Source organism: Nematostella vectensis, chromosome 13 (genome assembly GCF_932526225.1).
Source record: "Nematostella vectensis chromosome 13, jaNemVect1.1, whole genome shotgun sequence".
In the NCBI taxonomy this organism is placed as follows: domain Eukaryota; kingdom Metazoa; phylum Cnidaria; class Anthozoa; order Actiniaria; family Edwardsiidae; genus Nematostella; species Nematostella vectensis.
The window spans coordinates 4,571,835-4,586,567 of NC_064046.1; the positions used below are offsets into that span (position 1 = coordinate 4,571,835).

At 41.9% G+C, this 14,733-nt stretch overlaps 3 protein-coding genes and 1 pseudogene across 5 annotated transcripts in view; 1 reads left to right on the forward strand and 3 right to left on the reverse strand.

Annotated features, from left to right (window-relative positions):
• Window positions 1-597: 597 nt before the first annotated feature.
• On the reverse strand, window positions 598-5,244 carry LOC5501444 (conodipine-P3). Of its 2 annotated transcripts, none has more exons than XM_001622688.3 (4): window positions 5,148-5,244; window positions 4,638-4,840; window positions 2,776-2,919; window positions 598-779 (listed from the first exon to the last, which is right to left on the reverse strand). In XM_001622688.3, exons 1-4 carry the CDS (start codon window positions 5,227-5,229, stop codon window positions 651-653), a joined length of 558 nt encoding a protein of 185 aa, XP_001622738.1. In that variant the 5' UTR covers window positions 5,230-5,244; the 3' UTR covers window positions 598-650. The 2 variants fall into 2 exon arrangements, with proteins under 2 accessions (XP_001622738.1, XP_032225632.1); XM_032369741.2 differs by having other exon boundaries at window positions 4,638-4,860; window positions 5,148-5,224.
• Window positions 5,245-6,141: 897 nt separating this feature from the next.
• LOC5501443 (F-box/LRR-repeat protein 14) lies at window positions 6,142-9,286 on the reverse strand. The gene is made up of 2 exons (XM_032369748.2): window positions 7,688-9,286; window positions 6,142-7,420 (listed from the first exon to the last, which is right to left on the reverse strand). The coding sequence occupies exons 1-2, from the start codon at window positions 9,123-9,125 to the stop codon at window positions 6,990-6,992; spliced, it is 1,869 nt and encodes a 622-aa protein (XP_032225639.1). The 5' UTR covers window positions 9,126-9,286; the 3' UTR covers window positions 6,142-6,989.
• Window positions 9,287-10,503: 1,217 nt separating this feature from the next.
• LOC116608593 lies at window positions 10,504-13,757 on the reverse strand (annotated as a pseudogene).
• Window positions 13,758-14,141: 384 nt separating this feature from the next.
• Window positions 14,142-14,733, forward strand: part of LOC5501449 — a 34,049-nt gene continuing 33,457 nt past the window's right edge. For both annotated transcript variants that reach the window (XM_048720662.1, XM_048720663.1), the window contains exon 1: window positions 14,142-14,566. In XM_048720662.1, coding sequence (XP_048576619.1) covers window positions 14,142-14,566 — 425 coding nt within the window. The remainder of the gene's footprint in view (window positions 14,567-14,733) is intronic.

Consider the following 14,733-nt stretch of genomic DNA (forward strand, 5'->3'; position numbering starts at 1 on the left):
ATCTGTTTAGTGGCGGTTATTTGTGTGGTGTATGTGGAGGAGTACAAGTTGGTATAGGGGTGGGTGATCTGTTTAGTGGTGGTTATTTGTGTGGTGTGTGTATGTGGAGGGGTACAAGTTGGTATAGGGGTGGGTGATCTGTTTAGTGGTGGTTATTTGTGTGGTGTGTGTGGGGGGGTACAAGTTGGTATAGGGGTGGGTGATCTGTTTAGTGGTGGTTATTTGTGTGGTGTGTGTGTGTGTGGAGGGGTACAAGTTGGTATAGGGGTGGGTGTTCTGTTTAGTGGTGGTTATTTGTGCTGTGTATGAGGAGGGGTACAAGTTGGTTATTTGTGTGGCGTGTGTATGGGGTTATTATAGGGTAGGGGGATCTATATAGAGGGGTGGTTATTCATGTGTGTTGTGTGTATGAGAAGGGGTTATAAGTTGGTGCAGGGGTAGGAGATCTGCATAAGAGTCATGTTTATTTGTGTGGCGTGTGTATAAAAGGTTTTTATAGGGGATAGGGCCGGTTATTTAGATGGCGGCCGTTTTGAAATTATGTTTTGGTTTCTTGTCTGTCACGATGTGATTGTAATAAAATTATTATGCACAGTGTAAGGCAAGGGCATCAATTTCATTGCTTAGATGAGTAAATGTTATTCAGCTGTTCAAAGCTGGATATGGTTTCTAGGGTCTCCTATTTTCTTGACGCATTTCTTCTTGCACCAATCGGGTTTAGCTGTGTCCCAGTGACTCTCCCCAAACATTTGCACGGCCGTGTGGTACCCATCAGCCACCTGGAGCAAGAAAATAAACCCTTTTAGTGTATACGGGAACAACATATGAACGCGGGCTCTGATTCGTTCGTTATATTTGTACTGTCGCGTGGTACCCATCAGCCACCTGGCGCAAGAAAATTAACCCTTTATGGGAACAACAAAAGAACGCGCTCTCTGATTGGTTCGCAACATTTGCACTGTCGCGTGGTACCCATCAGCCACCTGGGACAAGAAAATAAAACCCCTTTTAGTGCTGTTTATGGGAACAACATAAGAACGCGGGCCATGATTGGCTCGTTATATTTGTAGTGGCGTTTAAAACCCATCAGCCGCTTCGAAAAAAGTTGCATTCCCTCATAACTAACACTGTAAGTACAGCTGGAGGTAATTGGTGTATGGATGAGCAGAATGGCCGCAGGAAACTCGGGTTTTAAAATCTTTTCTTTCAGTTCGTAGGTGCCACTAGCGAGACAAGTTCATTTCAATGTATGTTCTTGTCTGTCATAACATTGTGATTTAAGGCAGGTTTCCCTCGATCGTGCAGGGTCGCAGTTAATTTTTACCGTGGTATCGCAACCGATTGCATTCCGACTGCAAATTAGTTTCGATATGATCGCACACGATCACAGGGTGAGTGCAGGATGTGATGATAGTGTGCGATCATATGGAATGAGGCGAGTACCCCAGGATTGGCTGAGGGGGGCGGGGGGGGGGGGGGGGGGGGTAGTCATGCGTATCATATGGAAACAGCAAAGTATTTGATAGTAGATAGTAGATTTCTAGAAATGACACACACTTTGAACTTTGCGCACGCACCCTGCGCACCCCCCTGTGTACGCGCGCGCCTGGCAACCAAATTGAGATCGGAATGCGATCAGTTGGGATCGTACGGTCAAATAGGGAACTTGCGCTAAGAGATCACGTGAACTTACTGGGTGGCAAATTCAAAACAAAAATAATCAAATAAAAAAATCAGAAAAGACTGCGCCCGTCACACCAGAGAACGACAAAAAAAAACAATCTTTAAATGAAACTAAATCCTTTCTGAAAAAAAATAGAATTCTGGCTTTTTTCGTAAGCGCTGAACAAGTTGCTTTTTGTTGCTGATATTTTGCCGCTAAAAGCCTGAGCGCGCCCTAGTTTGCCACCCAAACAGTCACGTGATCTCTTAGCGCAAGTCCTCTAGTAGCTGCGATCGTGTGTGATCATATTGAAGCGAGCCTTTGGATCCTATTAGGAAATATGATGTGACCATACGTCGCGTATTGCGCAAATAAAAATAGATAGCGTCTCTGGCTCCCGACTGTCAACTGCGTCCTCCATATGAAGCTCAAGTGTTTCTTGCTTCACTGACATATCAACCCCCATCCCTCCCACGCCCTCCCCCCACCTTCCCTTCACATCTTATGCTTTCTAAATAACAAGCGCTTCACTCTTTCTGCACCTTTGAGCTTGTTCCATAAGAATCACTTGTCGATGTGTCTACACGCGTCGTCTTCTCATACCTCGCCTTAAAAAGTGCCATATCAAACATATTCCCCACATACAGTGTCCTTCGTATGTATTGCCTTATATGGTTATTGATGCCCATATTTAGAAAAGCTAAAGGTTTCCCGCTTTCTAATATCCAGAAAACATGGTGAAAAATGCTGATTCCTGTCAATTTGAGACTTGCAGCAAAATTTTGTTAGAAAAACTCGACCGCTTGGTCAAATCTTTTTCAGTCGCTAATCTTGAAAAGCCCTTAGACCCAGGCCTCCAAATGGTCGGCCAAGTGGGTAGGAAAGTCACCCAAATATTATTATGTACTCGCTTTTAATCCTCCTATCCCCTTCTCATACCCCTTATGCCGCCTTTCCTACCTTAGAAGAAAGTTCGGCTAGTTCCATACCAAGATGCGTACCCTCTTATCCACGATCCCTTCCCCTTCTCACACCCATTACCCCTCCCTCACAACCCCCTCCCCTATCTCCCCCAACCCCTTATGCATACCACACCCTCACCCCTTTCCTACCTTATTACACATTTTCTGCTTGTTCCATAGAAAGCGCTTGTCCAGGTGATCATCTGGTGTGCCGTACTGGCCTTCGCATAAAAAGTACATGTTTTCCCAGAATTTTGTGTCGCAGTCAATTTTCTCCCAATCGTGCACTTTATTCTGTAATGAGAAAAACATAGCACTGTTTTTTTCTCTAAATGGTATAAAAGAGGGGGGGTCTGGGGCTATTTCTCTGGGCCTGAAAAATTACATCCTCGGGGACCCAGGGCGGCGAGGAGACTGGGAGCAAACGTACGCGCAATAAAGAGGGGGAAAAGACGTCTTTTCCTTCTCATTCTTTCGCGCGCGGTTCCTGGTTCCGCCGTTCCCGTCACGCCCTGGGTCCTCGAGGATGGAGAAATCAAACACGAATTGCTTCAAGTTTACATAAAGATTCTTGTCCTAAACAGTTGTAAGGGGGTTGAAAACCGGCTCCGTTAATGGCAGATTGATAATCTATAGCGCTATTTCTGTTAGACAGGTATGAACCTTTCTCTAACACCCGCCGATGGATCTTTGACTATGAATTCTTTACATAAAATTTTCGCGTCACCTTTATTTCGCGAATTCTAAAATATCGTGAAATCGAAATGATCTGCAAAATACAAGCCGCGAAAGTATGATTGCGCAAGAATTTCGCTATCAAATTTCCTCGCAGTAGAGCCGGAATTTTACAAAAGACATATGAAAGAAAACGCTTTCCCCTTCCCCCTGGAAAATACGAAAAAGTGAGTCTTGCCACAAAACTAAATGTCTAGCTAACTAAATACGTTCCCCGTACCTCGACACTTGCATTGATATCACTCAAAAGCTAGCAGTTAATGTGGTGAAAGTCGTCTTGTGTGTTTTACAATATATTAACAAAAAAAACTTTCCCATTTTAGTAGGAAAAATTTAAATTTAAATGTGAGTATTCAAAATTTGGTTAAGTGTCCCGAAATATGCGCTTCTCAAACATAAGGTGATTTAGCTACATTTTGAGGGGCGTGAGACCTAACCTGGAGCGTGTGTTCATCTAGCGTCTCAATTTCTTTCGGACAACAGAAGTCATTACACGTGTATGGTCTACTATAGCGACATCATCAGTCCAGAGATCCCAAGAGACTTGGGCGCCTAGATAGACCTCAGTAAATTAAACACTACGCGTTACAGAAACCTCCGCCGTAACCGTATAAGATGGGGCTGGTTATTGCCTTATTGTGCGAGTGCCCCGGTACCTGTACGTAACACAATTCTCTAGATAGCGGTCTCTGGGCCGGAATCTCCAGCCTAGCCGTAAAGCTGCAGGCTGGCATATCATGATTCAGCGTACGTCTGGATGTATGGTCTAATTTTTCTCTTTTTCTTCTTCTAGAAGTATCAGGGTTCGATCCTCGGCATAAATTAGATATAAAGTTACTTTTTTTTAAATTCTTGTTTTCTTTTCTCGCCGGACAACCCCTTAAAAGTTAAAAGCCGACCAATTATAAAAACAAATAAGAAAAACCGACCTACATGTAAAGTTTGTTGTGTAAATATTGTGCCAAGATATAAGAATAAAACCTGCGAATATAATATTACATTGGTGTAGAGTTCTGTCGATGGTAAGGGGGGCGTAAGAGCGGGCGAAAACCGCAAAACCGCACAGAAAAGCGCACAGAAAAACGCAAAAAAAAACGCTAAACCGTTAAAATAAGTCAATAACCGCGCAGTCTAGGTAAACCGCAATACCGCGGAATAAAATACGGAAAACCGCGCCAGATTTAAGGCAAAACTGCATCACTGCAAACCCTTTCAGCCCCCTCGATGGTCATTTTTTCAAACTTTACAAGATCTCTAAAACCTTTCTTGATACTCACACATCGATAGCACACGTCGTGCATGTGGCAAGCGGGAGTAAAAAGCCTTTTGTAGAGCATGGGTAACTGCCCAGGTACGCTACATCCGTTGGATTCAAAAGGGCAAACATCTTGATCGAGTTCGTCAACTGTTACCCCTTCACTGGCGAGCGCAGACAACGGCAGGGCGATCACAAAGATTACGAGAACCGGTGACATGATACCTAAAAAGGACACGGAAAGACTACGGGGAATAAATAATGTTTTCTCACTTTATCATAGCTTTTTTTAAAAGAATTAAAATTCTCTTCACTTATTAGAACAATGGGGAGGTTCCACGTCCATATAATTTTATAACAAGACCTCAATTTTTAATGAATTTTCACAACATTCTTTATTTGAAATAAAAAATATCGTGGCTGTAACCCGAATTTTGAAATATTTTGTATTTTGTACATTCTTCGTATAATTCACCCAGTTTTCGCTATTTCTAATGCTTAATCTGAATAAAGAAATAACGTGTTTGCTTACCTTCAAAGTTCCAGGGGGTAATACCATTATATCTCGAGAACATCCCGTTTTTATACTGCTTTGTTGATGTAACTCTAGCCATTTGGGTAAACAATATGTACTCTAATGTCTTGGGTAACTCTACCCATATGACAGGAGAAACACGATCCATTGTAATTTACCCATAGGACACCTGTATTGGCTTGTTTTTTGATTGAGATATGATCCACCACTAGTACCTACACGAGACCCACCCTGAACCAAAACTGGTAGACTATAGTATTACTGTAAACGCTAAAGTAAGTCCCGCATTCTGTGGATAAACAACAAATGCCAACGCTGCAAAGGCACTAGAATTATCTCGGTCCCAAAAAAGTTAACGAGAGTGTGGGCATTTGCATTTTAAAAGCCAACGCTGCAAAGGCACTAGAATTATCTCACGAAAGGGTGTTTGAATTTTAACTGTCATGGCAAGCTGAAAATACTAAAATGGTTTATAAAAAAGCGTAGGCATTCTACCGGGCTTATCCTGTCCTTGCAGATGAACAGTGTCTGAGGAAGGTTGGGGTCTGGGACGAGCTATCTCATGTGACGTCACAACTTTTACCAACCACAGAAAGGGCAAATAGAATCCCAGGTAATAACACAAACTAGGACTTAGCTGGCGTAATCGTAGTTTGATATGATGCCCATATGGTCAACATTTATATGACTCCTATTATTTGACTCCAATCCGTGACAATAACTTGACTTTTTGACCACTTGCAAAAAAAAAAAAAAAAACAATCTTATTTTCCTATGAAAAAGGCAACCCCCCCCCCCCCCGAAACGCAAGAGCTTTGAAACAACATTGATCTGTGGGGGGGGGGGGGGGGGGGGGTTGGGGTAGGGAAATTTTGAAGAGATGGTATTGTCTGTTGATCTAGGAGTGCCTTTTTCTAAAAGGGCTGGGGATGTCGGTTGGGGGCCTCAGCATTTTGTCACGGATTGTAGGTAAAATTCCACCATACTATTATCAATTTACATAATCTTTATTAAAGAAATTTTTAGGTTAATCATAATATGGTTATATAGCTAGCTTATATACCTAACGGGTATATCTATTTCTTAAAATCTAAATTCAAAAACTCAATATAAAATAAATAAATTCAAATCTCATATATCTTTAAGCTGCCCATAACTGCAGAATATTATTATTAGCAAAATATATAGCCTTAATCTCTGATTTATTAATAGTATGAGGTCTCCTGTACCCAAAGACTCTCTCTGATGCATCTGAAAATCTGACTACCCAAGGGTGTGGGTGTGATCCTTGCCTGGTGAAAGTCTATATCACACTTAAGATCATGTCTGGGTGAAAGTCTAGATCAGTTTTGAGATCATGTAAGGGTGAAAGTCTAGATCATTCTTTAGATCATTGCTTGGTGAAAGCCTAGATCAATATTTAGATCATTCTTGGGTGAAAGTCTAGATCAGTCTTTAAAGCCTCCTTATTCCAATCAGAATGCAATTCCTTGATATTTATCCTCGTAGAAAACCTGTAGCAAGGTCATTCAAATGTACACTAAAACACATGCAAATGTTATATTTGAAAAAGAGTATGATTTTATAAAGTCTTCTGTTTTCGGAATCTAGAATGAATATTGAAGCGTTGTAGAGAATAAGGGAAAAGAGAAATTGACACACCCTAGCAATGAAGTGTTGCAGTCTCTTCCAAGACAAAAGCACTTGTCTCATCTCACAGCTCCTCTAACACACCCCAGAAATATGTCCACAACCCTCTATTCACAAGTGCATTACATCAGCCTCCCATCACCTTAAAGAAACTTCAACAAAAGACAGAACTTTCAGTCTTTCCAACATCTAAAAGAAGCTAACAGAAGCGCTTGTCACATCTCTCAGTTCATCTACCATATCCTCAGAAATCTGTTCACATCCCTCTATCCCCAGGTGTGTCAGATTTGGTAGTCCCTTCAGCATCGCCTCTACCGCAGTAACAGTAATAGCGGGACAAAATATCAGAGTCATGTCAGTGAGTCCCTTGAGGTTGACAACAGCATCTAGGATCCCTTTGTTGGTAATGTATTTTGAGCCAAGGTCCAGTTCTTCCAGGTTCGACAATGCCTTTGAGCCCTCAACTAGGCCCTTGTCTGTGATTGGGCAGCCTCCAACAGCAAGGGACTGGAGATTGGGAAGGTGGTGACAGACGTAGACAAACCCTTTGTCTGTGATTTTCGTCTGTTCTAGGGTTAGTTGGCGGAGCTCTTTTAGGTTTTTGCCAATGTCGATGGCACCTGAAGATGTAAAATGCAAACACAGGATTTAGCACCAAACAGGCACTCATAATTGCCATTCCTATATAGGTTGAAGAGCTTTTAGTGAAAAGTTGTGACACTTTTTTAGGATCTTAGGATTCAAGAATAATCGCCTAAAGAAGAGAATAAGAGAACAAATAAAAGTGCAAAGCAATTTTTGCTTGACTACATTTAATGTCATCTTTATAATTGATTATACTGTATTCATTTCAATGCCAGTATATTTGAAACAAATGCTAAACATACCTTGATTAGATACTTTATAGCAGTATGACAGATTGAGCTGGACTAGCTGAGGCATCTCTTTGGCAATGAGGGCGACGCCACTGTTGGTTACTCGACAACAGTCCATAAGATCCAGGCTTGTCAGTGACTTAAGGTTGTTGGTGATGTGTTTGATACCAACATTAGTAAGCTCAGGATGCGAAGATAAAATAAGTGACTTCAAGTGACAAAGCCCTTGCACTATGCCGAGCATACCATTGTTTGTAATATTACAGCTGCGAAGATCTAGAGTTGTTAGCTTCTTAAGCTTGCAACATAGTGTAGTTGTGCCTCTATCTGTTAGCTGTCGACTGCTCAGAGCAAGTGACTGCAAGTTTGGTAGATGCTTTGTTATAAGAGTTGCCGTTTTATCACTCACACTGTCAAGATAGCCCATGTCCAAGTTTGTCAAATTTGTTAGCTTTTTCAGCATGGTGTGAATGCTTGATTCAGTGGTGGCATTATAGACGTCAAATACCAAGCAACGCAACTCTGTCAGCTCACCCAGCTCTATGAACATTCTATTCAACTCTTTGAAACTGGACAGAAAATGCAACTCACCCCCACCCCCAAAAGACAAGTGACGCAGTTTTCTCAAACGTGCAGCTGCGTACGATATGCTGTCACAAGTGATGTACGGGCAGTCCTTGACGTCTAAATACTGCAAATCAGGGAGATGATTTGCTATAAGTTTCACCACGATACTGTTGATCCCATGGCTCCATTTGAAGTCAAGATTGGTCAACTGAGTTAGGCTTTGGACAATGTACTTGACACCCGTATATGACACCCAGTCACAGCCCCGCAGTGACAACACTCTCAACTTTGGACAGGAGTGACTCACATAACGCAGACACTCGTCATTCAAGTTCTCGCACCATGTAAGGTCTAGTACCTCTAGATTTCTTAAATGAACTATGAGTTCCTTAAAGCCAATTGAAGTGATGGTCTCACAGTCTTCGATGGTAAGGCTTTTTAAATTTGACAAAGAGCTCCCACAGGCTTTTAGCAATTTATTTGTAACTCGGTTGCAACGACGAAATGATAAATGTTCCAGGGTCGGTAACATACAGAATTGTCTTTGTAGAAACTTTTCCGTTAGTTTAGGACAGCCACCAAGGCTAATGTGGGTAATGTTGGGTACAATTGTAAACATATTCGACAATTCATCATTAGTCGAACGAAGCACAGTTACTCGCGTTATTTTTCGTTTTCTGAGGCCAAGGAACAATTCTTCCGAAGCCTCTAGCGGTAAAATAACTTGTACGTTTTTCCAAAGCGACGGAAGATAGACTATATTTCTCCAGAATCGACAAACAAGAGCGACGGCCTGTTTTTCATGCGTTTGAAGAAACGAGAAAACATGGCATGCAACATCAGGTATTAGAGGGCCTTGTTGGAGGCTTAGATACTCCTCCATTTTGTAACCGACCAGGCGAGAGTTCGCATAGAATAAATAGCGAAGTACACTTAGGAATAGATTTCTCTTGTAAGGTGAAGTATGGCCTCAAATTCGTTCTTTAGTTAGCTTTCACGTATAAGAGATACTGCGAAAATGCAAAACCACTCGGCTTTATAGCGGGAGGACTGGGACGAGAGCTTCGGTTTTATGAGGAGGCATTTTTTTCATACCGGAAATAAAAGGTTAGTCCTTCTCTTTTTAGTTTTTCATAGTTCATGAAATTTTGCACCCATTTGCTTACTTCTTGTTCTAGCCTCAAATTTCCCAACTTCAAGACAATCTGGCCCCCCACGCCACTTTGGATATCAAATAAACGCCCAGGGGGGGAGGGGGGGAAACTTGCATTGCCAGATAATATTACTGCAATAGGGGGACTTGCCCTAAGAGATCACGTGACCTTTCTGAGTGGCAAATTTAAGCCAAAATAAACACAGAGACGAGTGCGCTCTTCAATCCAGAAAACGACGAAAAAATAAAATATTTTAATGAAAATAAAACCTTACTGAACAAAATAAATTGTTTTATTCGTAAGCGCTAAATAATTTGCTTTTTGTTGCTGTTATTTTGCAGCTAAAAGCCTGAGCGCGCGCTTGTTTACCACCCAAACAGTCACGTGACCTCTTAGCCCAAGTCCCCTATTGTTTGCATGTGACGTGGGGCTCCTGGAGGAAATTTGAAACATGTGAAACTCTCACAAAACCACTCTCATATCTATCACAAACAGGTTTATTGGCTCCTTGTTGATCACACTTTATTTTTACTGACAACAAATACAAGTTCTACAAATACATCACCGTGATGTCAACACTTGGCCGTAAGATTTCTGCCAAGGCTTCATGTTGATAATACTGCAAAGTCCTGTACTTGTTGACAAGTGACAGTAAATTGGGCTTGTCGGCATCATCAGACAAACACAACAACTTTAAGCATCTGTCATCATTACAACATGCCCAATGAAACTGTGGCCCTTTTTTCCGGGGGAGGGGGGGGGGGAGAGGGAGTTCTCTGATAAAAATCTAACCACCTCTGATAAAACAAAAAAAAAGGATTTTTTTATGCTTTTTCAGTATCTCCAGGCGACGTTTATTGTCGGAATTGGCTACATACCAGAGTGATCTAGCTTATGATTTATAGTTTTGTATACAAAAAGCACGTCTATTGAGAACAAAAAGTGGACTTTCGACTTTCGTGTAGGGTGTGTTCGCCCCCCCTGGGTACGGGCCTGACTTAATGCCCATATTAAATTATATTTTAAATTACATTAAATAAATACATTAAAACCTCCAACTTAATTTAAAGGTTATCCTTATTGTTCAAAAATTATTATCTTATTTCCTTGCCAAGGATTTTAGTCTATGAACCACCCTAAGTGTTATAGTAACTGCTCAATATCCGCAGCAATATGCTGTGGTTCAAAAAGACGACTGTAACGCTTAATGGGCTTTCCCTCCCTGTCAATCAAAAACTTCTCAAAATTCCAGGAAATATCAGAGCGCTGTACAGGAGCCCAAATGATGAGTTTTGGATCTGACATGAGGCTGGTATCATCGTCATGGGGATGTGGCAAGGCCTTCTTCAGGAACTGGAACAGAGGATGTGCATCTTTGCCGTTCACTTCAATTTTGCTGAAGAGCTCTATCTTGGGCACAAAGCCGTTGCCAGGACGAACATACTTGAGAGAGTTGAGGATCTCTTCCTTATTTTTGCAATTTTCCCTGTTAAATTGTCCACAGTGAAATCCCAGGATAACAAGGCCATTGGACTGGTAGTCATCAATCAGCTTGTTCATCTGAGTTGAACAAGTGCAAAATGTGAAGATACAGTGTGGTGGCCACAACAAAGTCAAGGGGGGGACCCAGGGGTGGGCCGAGCGGGCCCCGGTCCCCCTGTTTTCAAATATTTGGCTTAAAAATAAATGAATGAATGGATCTAAAACCCTTGTTTTGACACTCTGGTTTTGTAACTTCTGGATCTGCCCCTGAAGTTACACAACCTGTTATACAAATAATCAGGAATTGTAGCTCATAGGGTGCCATCAAATAGGACTCTAAGGAAAAACTCTGAGGTGAAAAGTGACAAACCGAAAGTGATATGTGATCAGATTATTGCAGATGTGTTGGTAGTGGGGTTTTCTTGTCAGACAAGCACACCCGACAGGCCCATAGCTACTTGGGGAGGTTTTGTTTTCCATTTAGTGAACCATTTTCTCTTAGGTAGCTCATCCTAGCTGGTAGTGGTACTCTATTTTCTTTCATTAGACTGGACTTTCCATTCAGGTGGGGTGGTTCTTCCGAGCCACCCAAACCCCCCCTGGCTATGGGCCTGCCCCACAATCACTGACAAAAAGTGAATCTCTAAAATCTGACTGCTATATTTCTCCATATTTGTATGCAAAATCTCTTAAAATAGAGAAGGGGAAGGGGGGGGCGGGGGGTGGACCACTTCTAGATCTGCACATGTTAACAGGAGAAAAATTAACAAACCTGGGTAAAATCCCTGACGGTCTTGCCTCAGAGAGTGGCCACATTCTCAATCAGGACCACCTTTCCCTTGTACTTTGACAGCTCCACATTGGCCCCGCCCAGGTCTTGGGCGGAGAAATCGTACAGAGTCTGCGACATGGCCCGTAATTGGGAGGTGAGTAGTCTGGTGACAGTTCTACTCACCCACGAACCTTTGCTAGTTAATGTTAGCAACATTTTCCTACAAAATATAAACAGTTCATTAGATTAAATAAAAAAAAATTCAATAAAAATCGCAGTCAGAAAAGAAAATATATTCATTAATAGCATGGATCTTGAAAGAACATCCCCTGATGTTTTAGCCGTTGCCATGTTTACAACTATGAGTGACAAGACAATGAAATTAATCTGATAATTAGAAAGTACACGTGGGATTGTGTTCTGCATGATACAGTTGTTATCGGTTTCGAGATAAAAATATGTGACTTTATTTATAATACACCAAAAACTGGAAATCGACTCTGCCAAATTTTCATCTTTAATAAGACTTCTTCAGGGCAGTTGTACAGCCCTGTGCAAACTGCGCCAGCACCTGCTACCATTGCTGGCAAATTATTGCTTGACAGGGTGTCATCTCTCGTTGTCACATAAAGGGGGGTATGGGTCACGTTTCATGGACTGGGCAAAATGGCTTTTTCACATTTCATGGACCGAAAAATGGCCTTTAAAATCGTTAAATCACGCAAAATGGACGATTTCACATTTATCGTAGGGTGAAAAATGGCCAAATCTTGTTTTACAAAAATACCCTTTACGACCCTGACGTAAATTAATCATATTTGTGAAATAGCATGATGTTCACATTATGCTGTGCAAGGGAGGGACAAGGGCATGAATAAAGCCATGTGCAAACTGCGCCAACACCTGCCACCATTGCTGGACCAGCAATGCTGGTGAGTGCTGAGCCGTAGTTAAGCCGGTATGCAAACTGCCCCAACACATTGCCAGTAAGTTAGGTAGTGTTAGGTAGTGAGTTAGGTTGGTTGTATTATTTGCTTGATGGGACCAAAGGCAACACAAGACCCCACCATTTAACTTGTGTTTTTAAAAGGCAATCCACGATTGCACTGGATTCCTGTATTTGGGTCTATTTCGTCCCCTGATGTTGTAGCGGTTGCCATGTTTACAACTACGAGTGAAAAGACAATGAAATTAACCTGATAATTAGAAAGTACATGTGGGATTGTGTTCTGCATGATACAGTCATAAAATTTGCGATGTTTTAATCTTTATTTATAGATGCAGTGGTACAGCCCTGTGCAAACTGCGCCAGCACCTGCTACCATTGCTGGCAAATTATCGCTTGACAGGGACTATAGAACAAAGGAAATGTCAAGATGGGAAATGGACTTTCTATTATTTCCTTTGTCTTGTGGTCAGTCGAGCAAGAATTCACCAGCAATGCTGGCAAGTGCTGGCGCAGTTTGCACAGGGCTTATTCTTTTTTGAAATGACAGCATTATTCTGACGCAAGCTATTTTTCCTATGGACCAGATGCAAATGAGCCCAGCATTGTTGGGTTTGTGTGCAAACTGCGCCAACAAAGCTGTGAAATGCTTGAATGACCACGAGACAAAGGAAATGCTGGCGAAGTGTTGACCAAAAGTTTGAACTCAATCAAAATTTCGCCAAAATTCGCTAGCTCCCGCCAGCACCTCCCAACACGGTGTTCAAACTGCGCCAGCATTGCAGGGCCAACGTCTCGCCAATTCTGGCGCAGTTTGCACGGGGCTTTTTACACCGTCACACTTACCCGTCCCTCCTCCAGCCAAAAGAGCAGTGCAGGAGAAACACGCTATTTGCAAGCTCGAGAATAACCAAATTTTGATAAAGCCGTGCAATAATAAATGAAAAAAAAGTTACAGTTACCTCAGTTTGAAGTATTCCGTCGAAAGTCGGTCACGATTCAAGGGACCAAGGGAATATACAATGGGGAGCTCGAAAACTGCGCACACGGTCTTGCCTTCGGCCTGTTCGGACGAGACATCTTTCCTCTTCGGTATTCCCTCGGAGCTAGTCGATTACAGCTCGTAATTGTAATACTTTTTTTGACAAAATAGCTTTCTGCCATAAAATGGTATTAATCATAAGATTATTCTCATTTTTGGATTAAAATAAATAGTTAAGAGACATTGTTATAAATTTGAAGGGAATTAGAAAAAAGTCGTTAAAGAGCCGTCTTTACGGAAAGTGTTCGTGAAATCACGTGGCAAAATAAAGCTTCCCGGTTTGAACTTGAAAATTCAAAGTTGGACGTAGAGTCAACTACGAGTCGGCGAGCCATGGTTGTTTTGCCCTTATTTTTTAGGTGAATGCGGCAGAGGAAGTAATTTATAGCAAGCTGCGAAGCATTTTTCGTATTCCCGGCGCTATCATGAAAAGACACAAGTAAATTCTGTAATCGTTTTCGTACCGACGAAGTCCAAGTCGTGTAGCGTTTGATGAAGAGGAAATGGCGGCAAACGGGGAATTCACAGCGATCTTACAAGAATTACCAATTGTCGCATGTGTAGAGGAGGAAATTATATTACTAGGGAAGCTCCGGGAAAGTTTGCGACCAGCAGAATCCACCGCAAATCGTTTTACCGAGGATGAATGTGAAGCGCAGTGGCTAAGCCGAGGACTCGACCTCCAGGACGACCCGTTTCCAGGCAAACAACCTGAATCATTATGTGAAAGCCAGGACGAACTTAACACGTTCACGTTTTATCTTTTCGAGAGAAGGTTTGGCTGGTCGGAATACTTGACAATGGAGGATTTAGGGGAAAACCTGGAGAACTTGGAGGGGAGAAGTAGTTCGGCTTCTTCTGTGAAGGTCCCGGACGATACTCGGTGCAAGGGACAGTTGAACGATTTGCTGGACGAATTTCTCAAATGGTGAGTAATTTTTTACGGAAAATGATATCCCTAAGGTATCTATCCCAAAAGAATACCCTAACTAGAAGAAAGGTTTGAAATCAATCATATAATCATATTATCTTAGGTGTAAGAACGTCTTATCACCTTTATCCTTCACATCCGAGAGTCATTTCATTACAATTTTT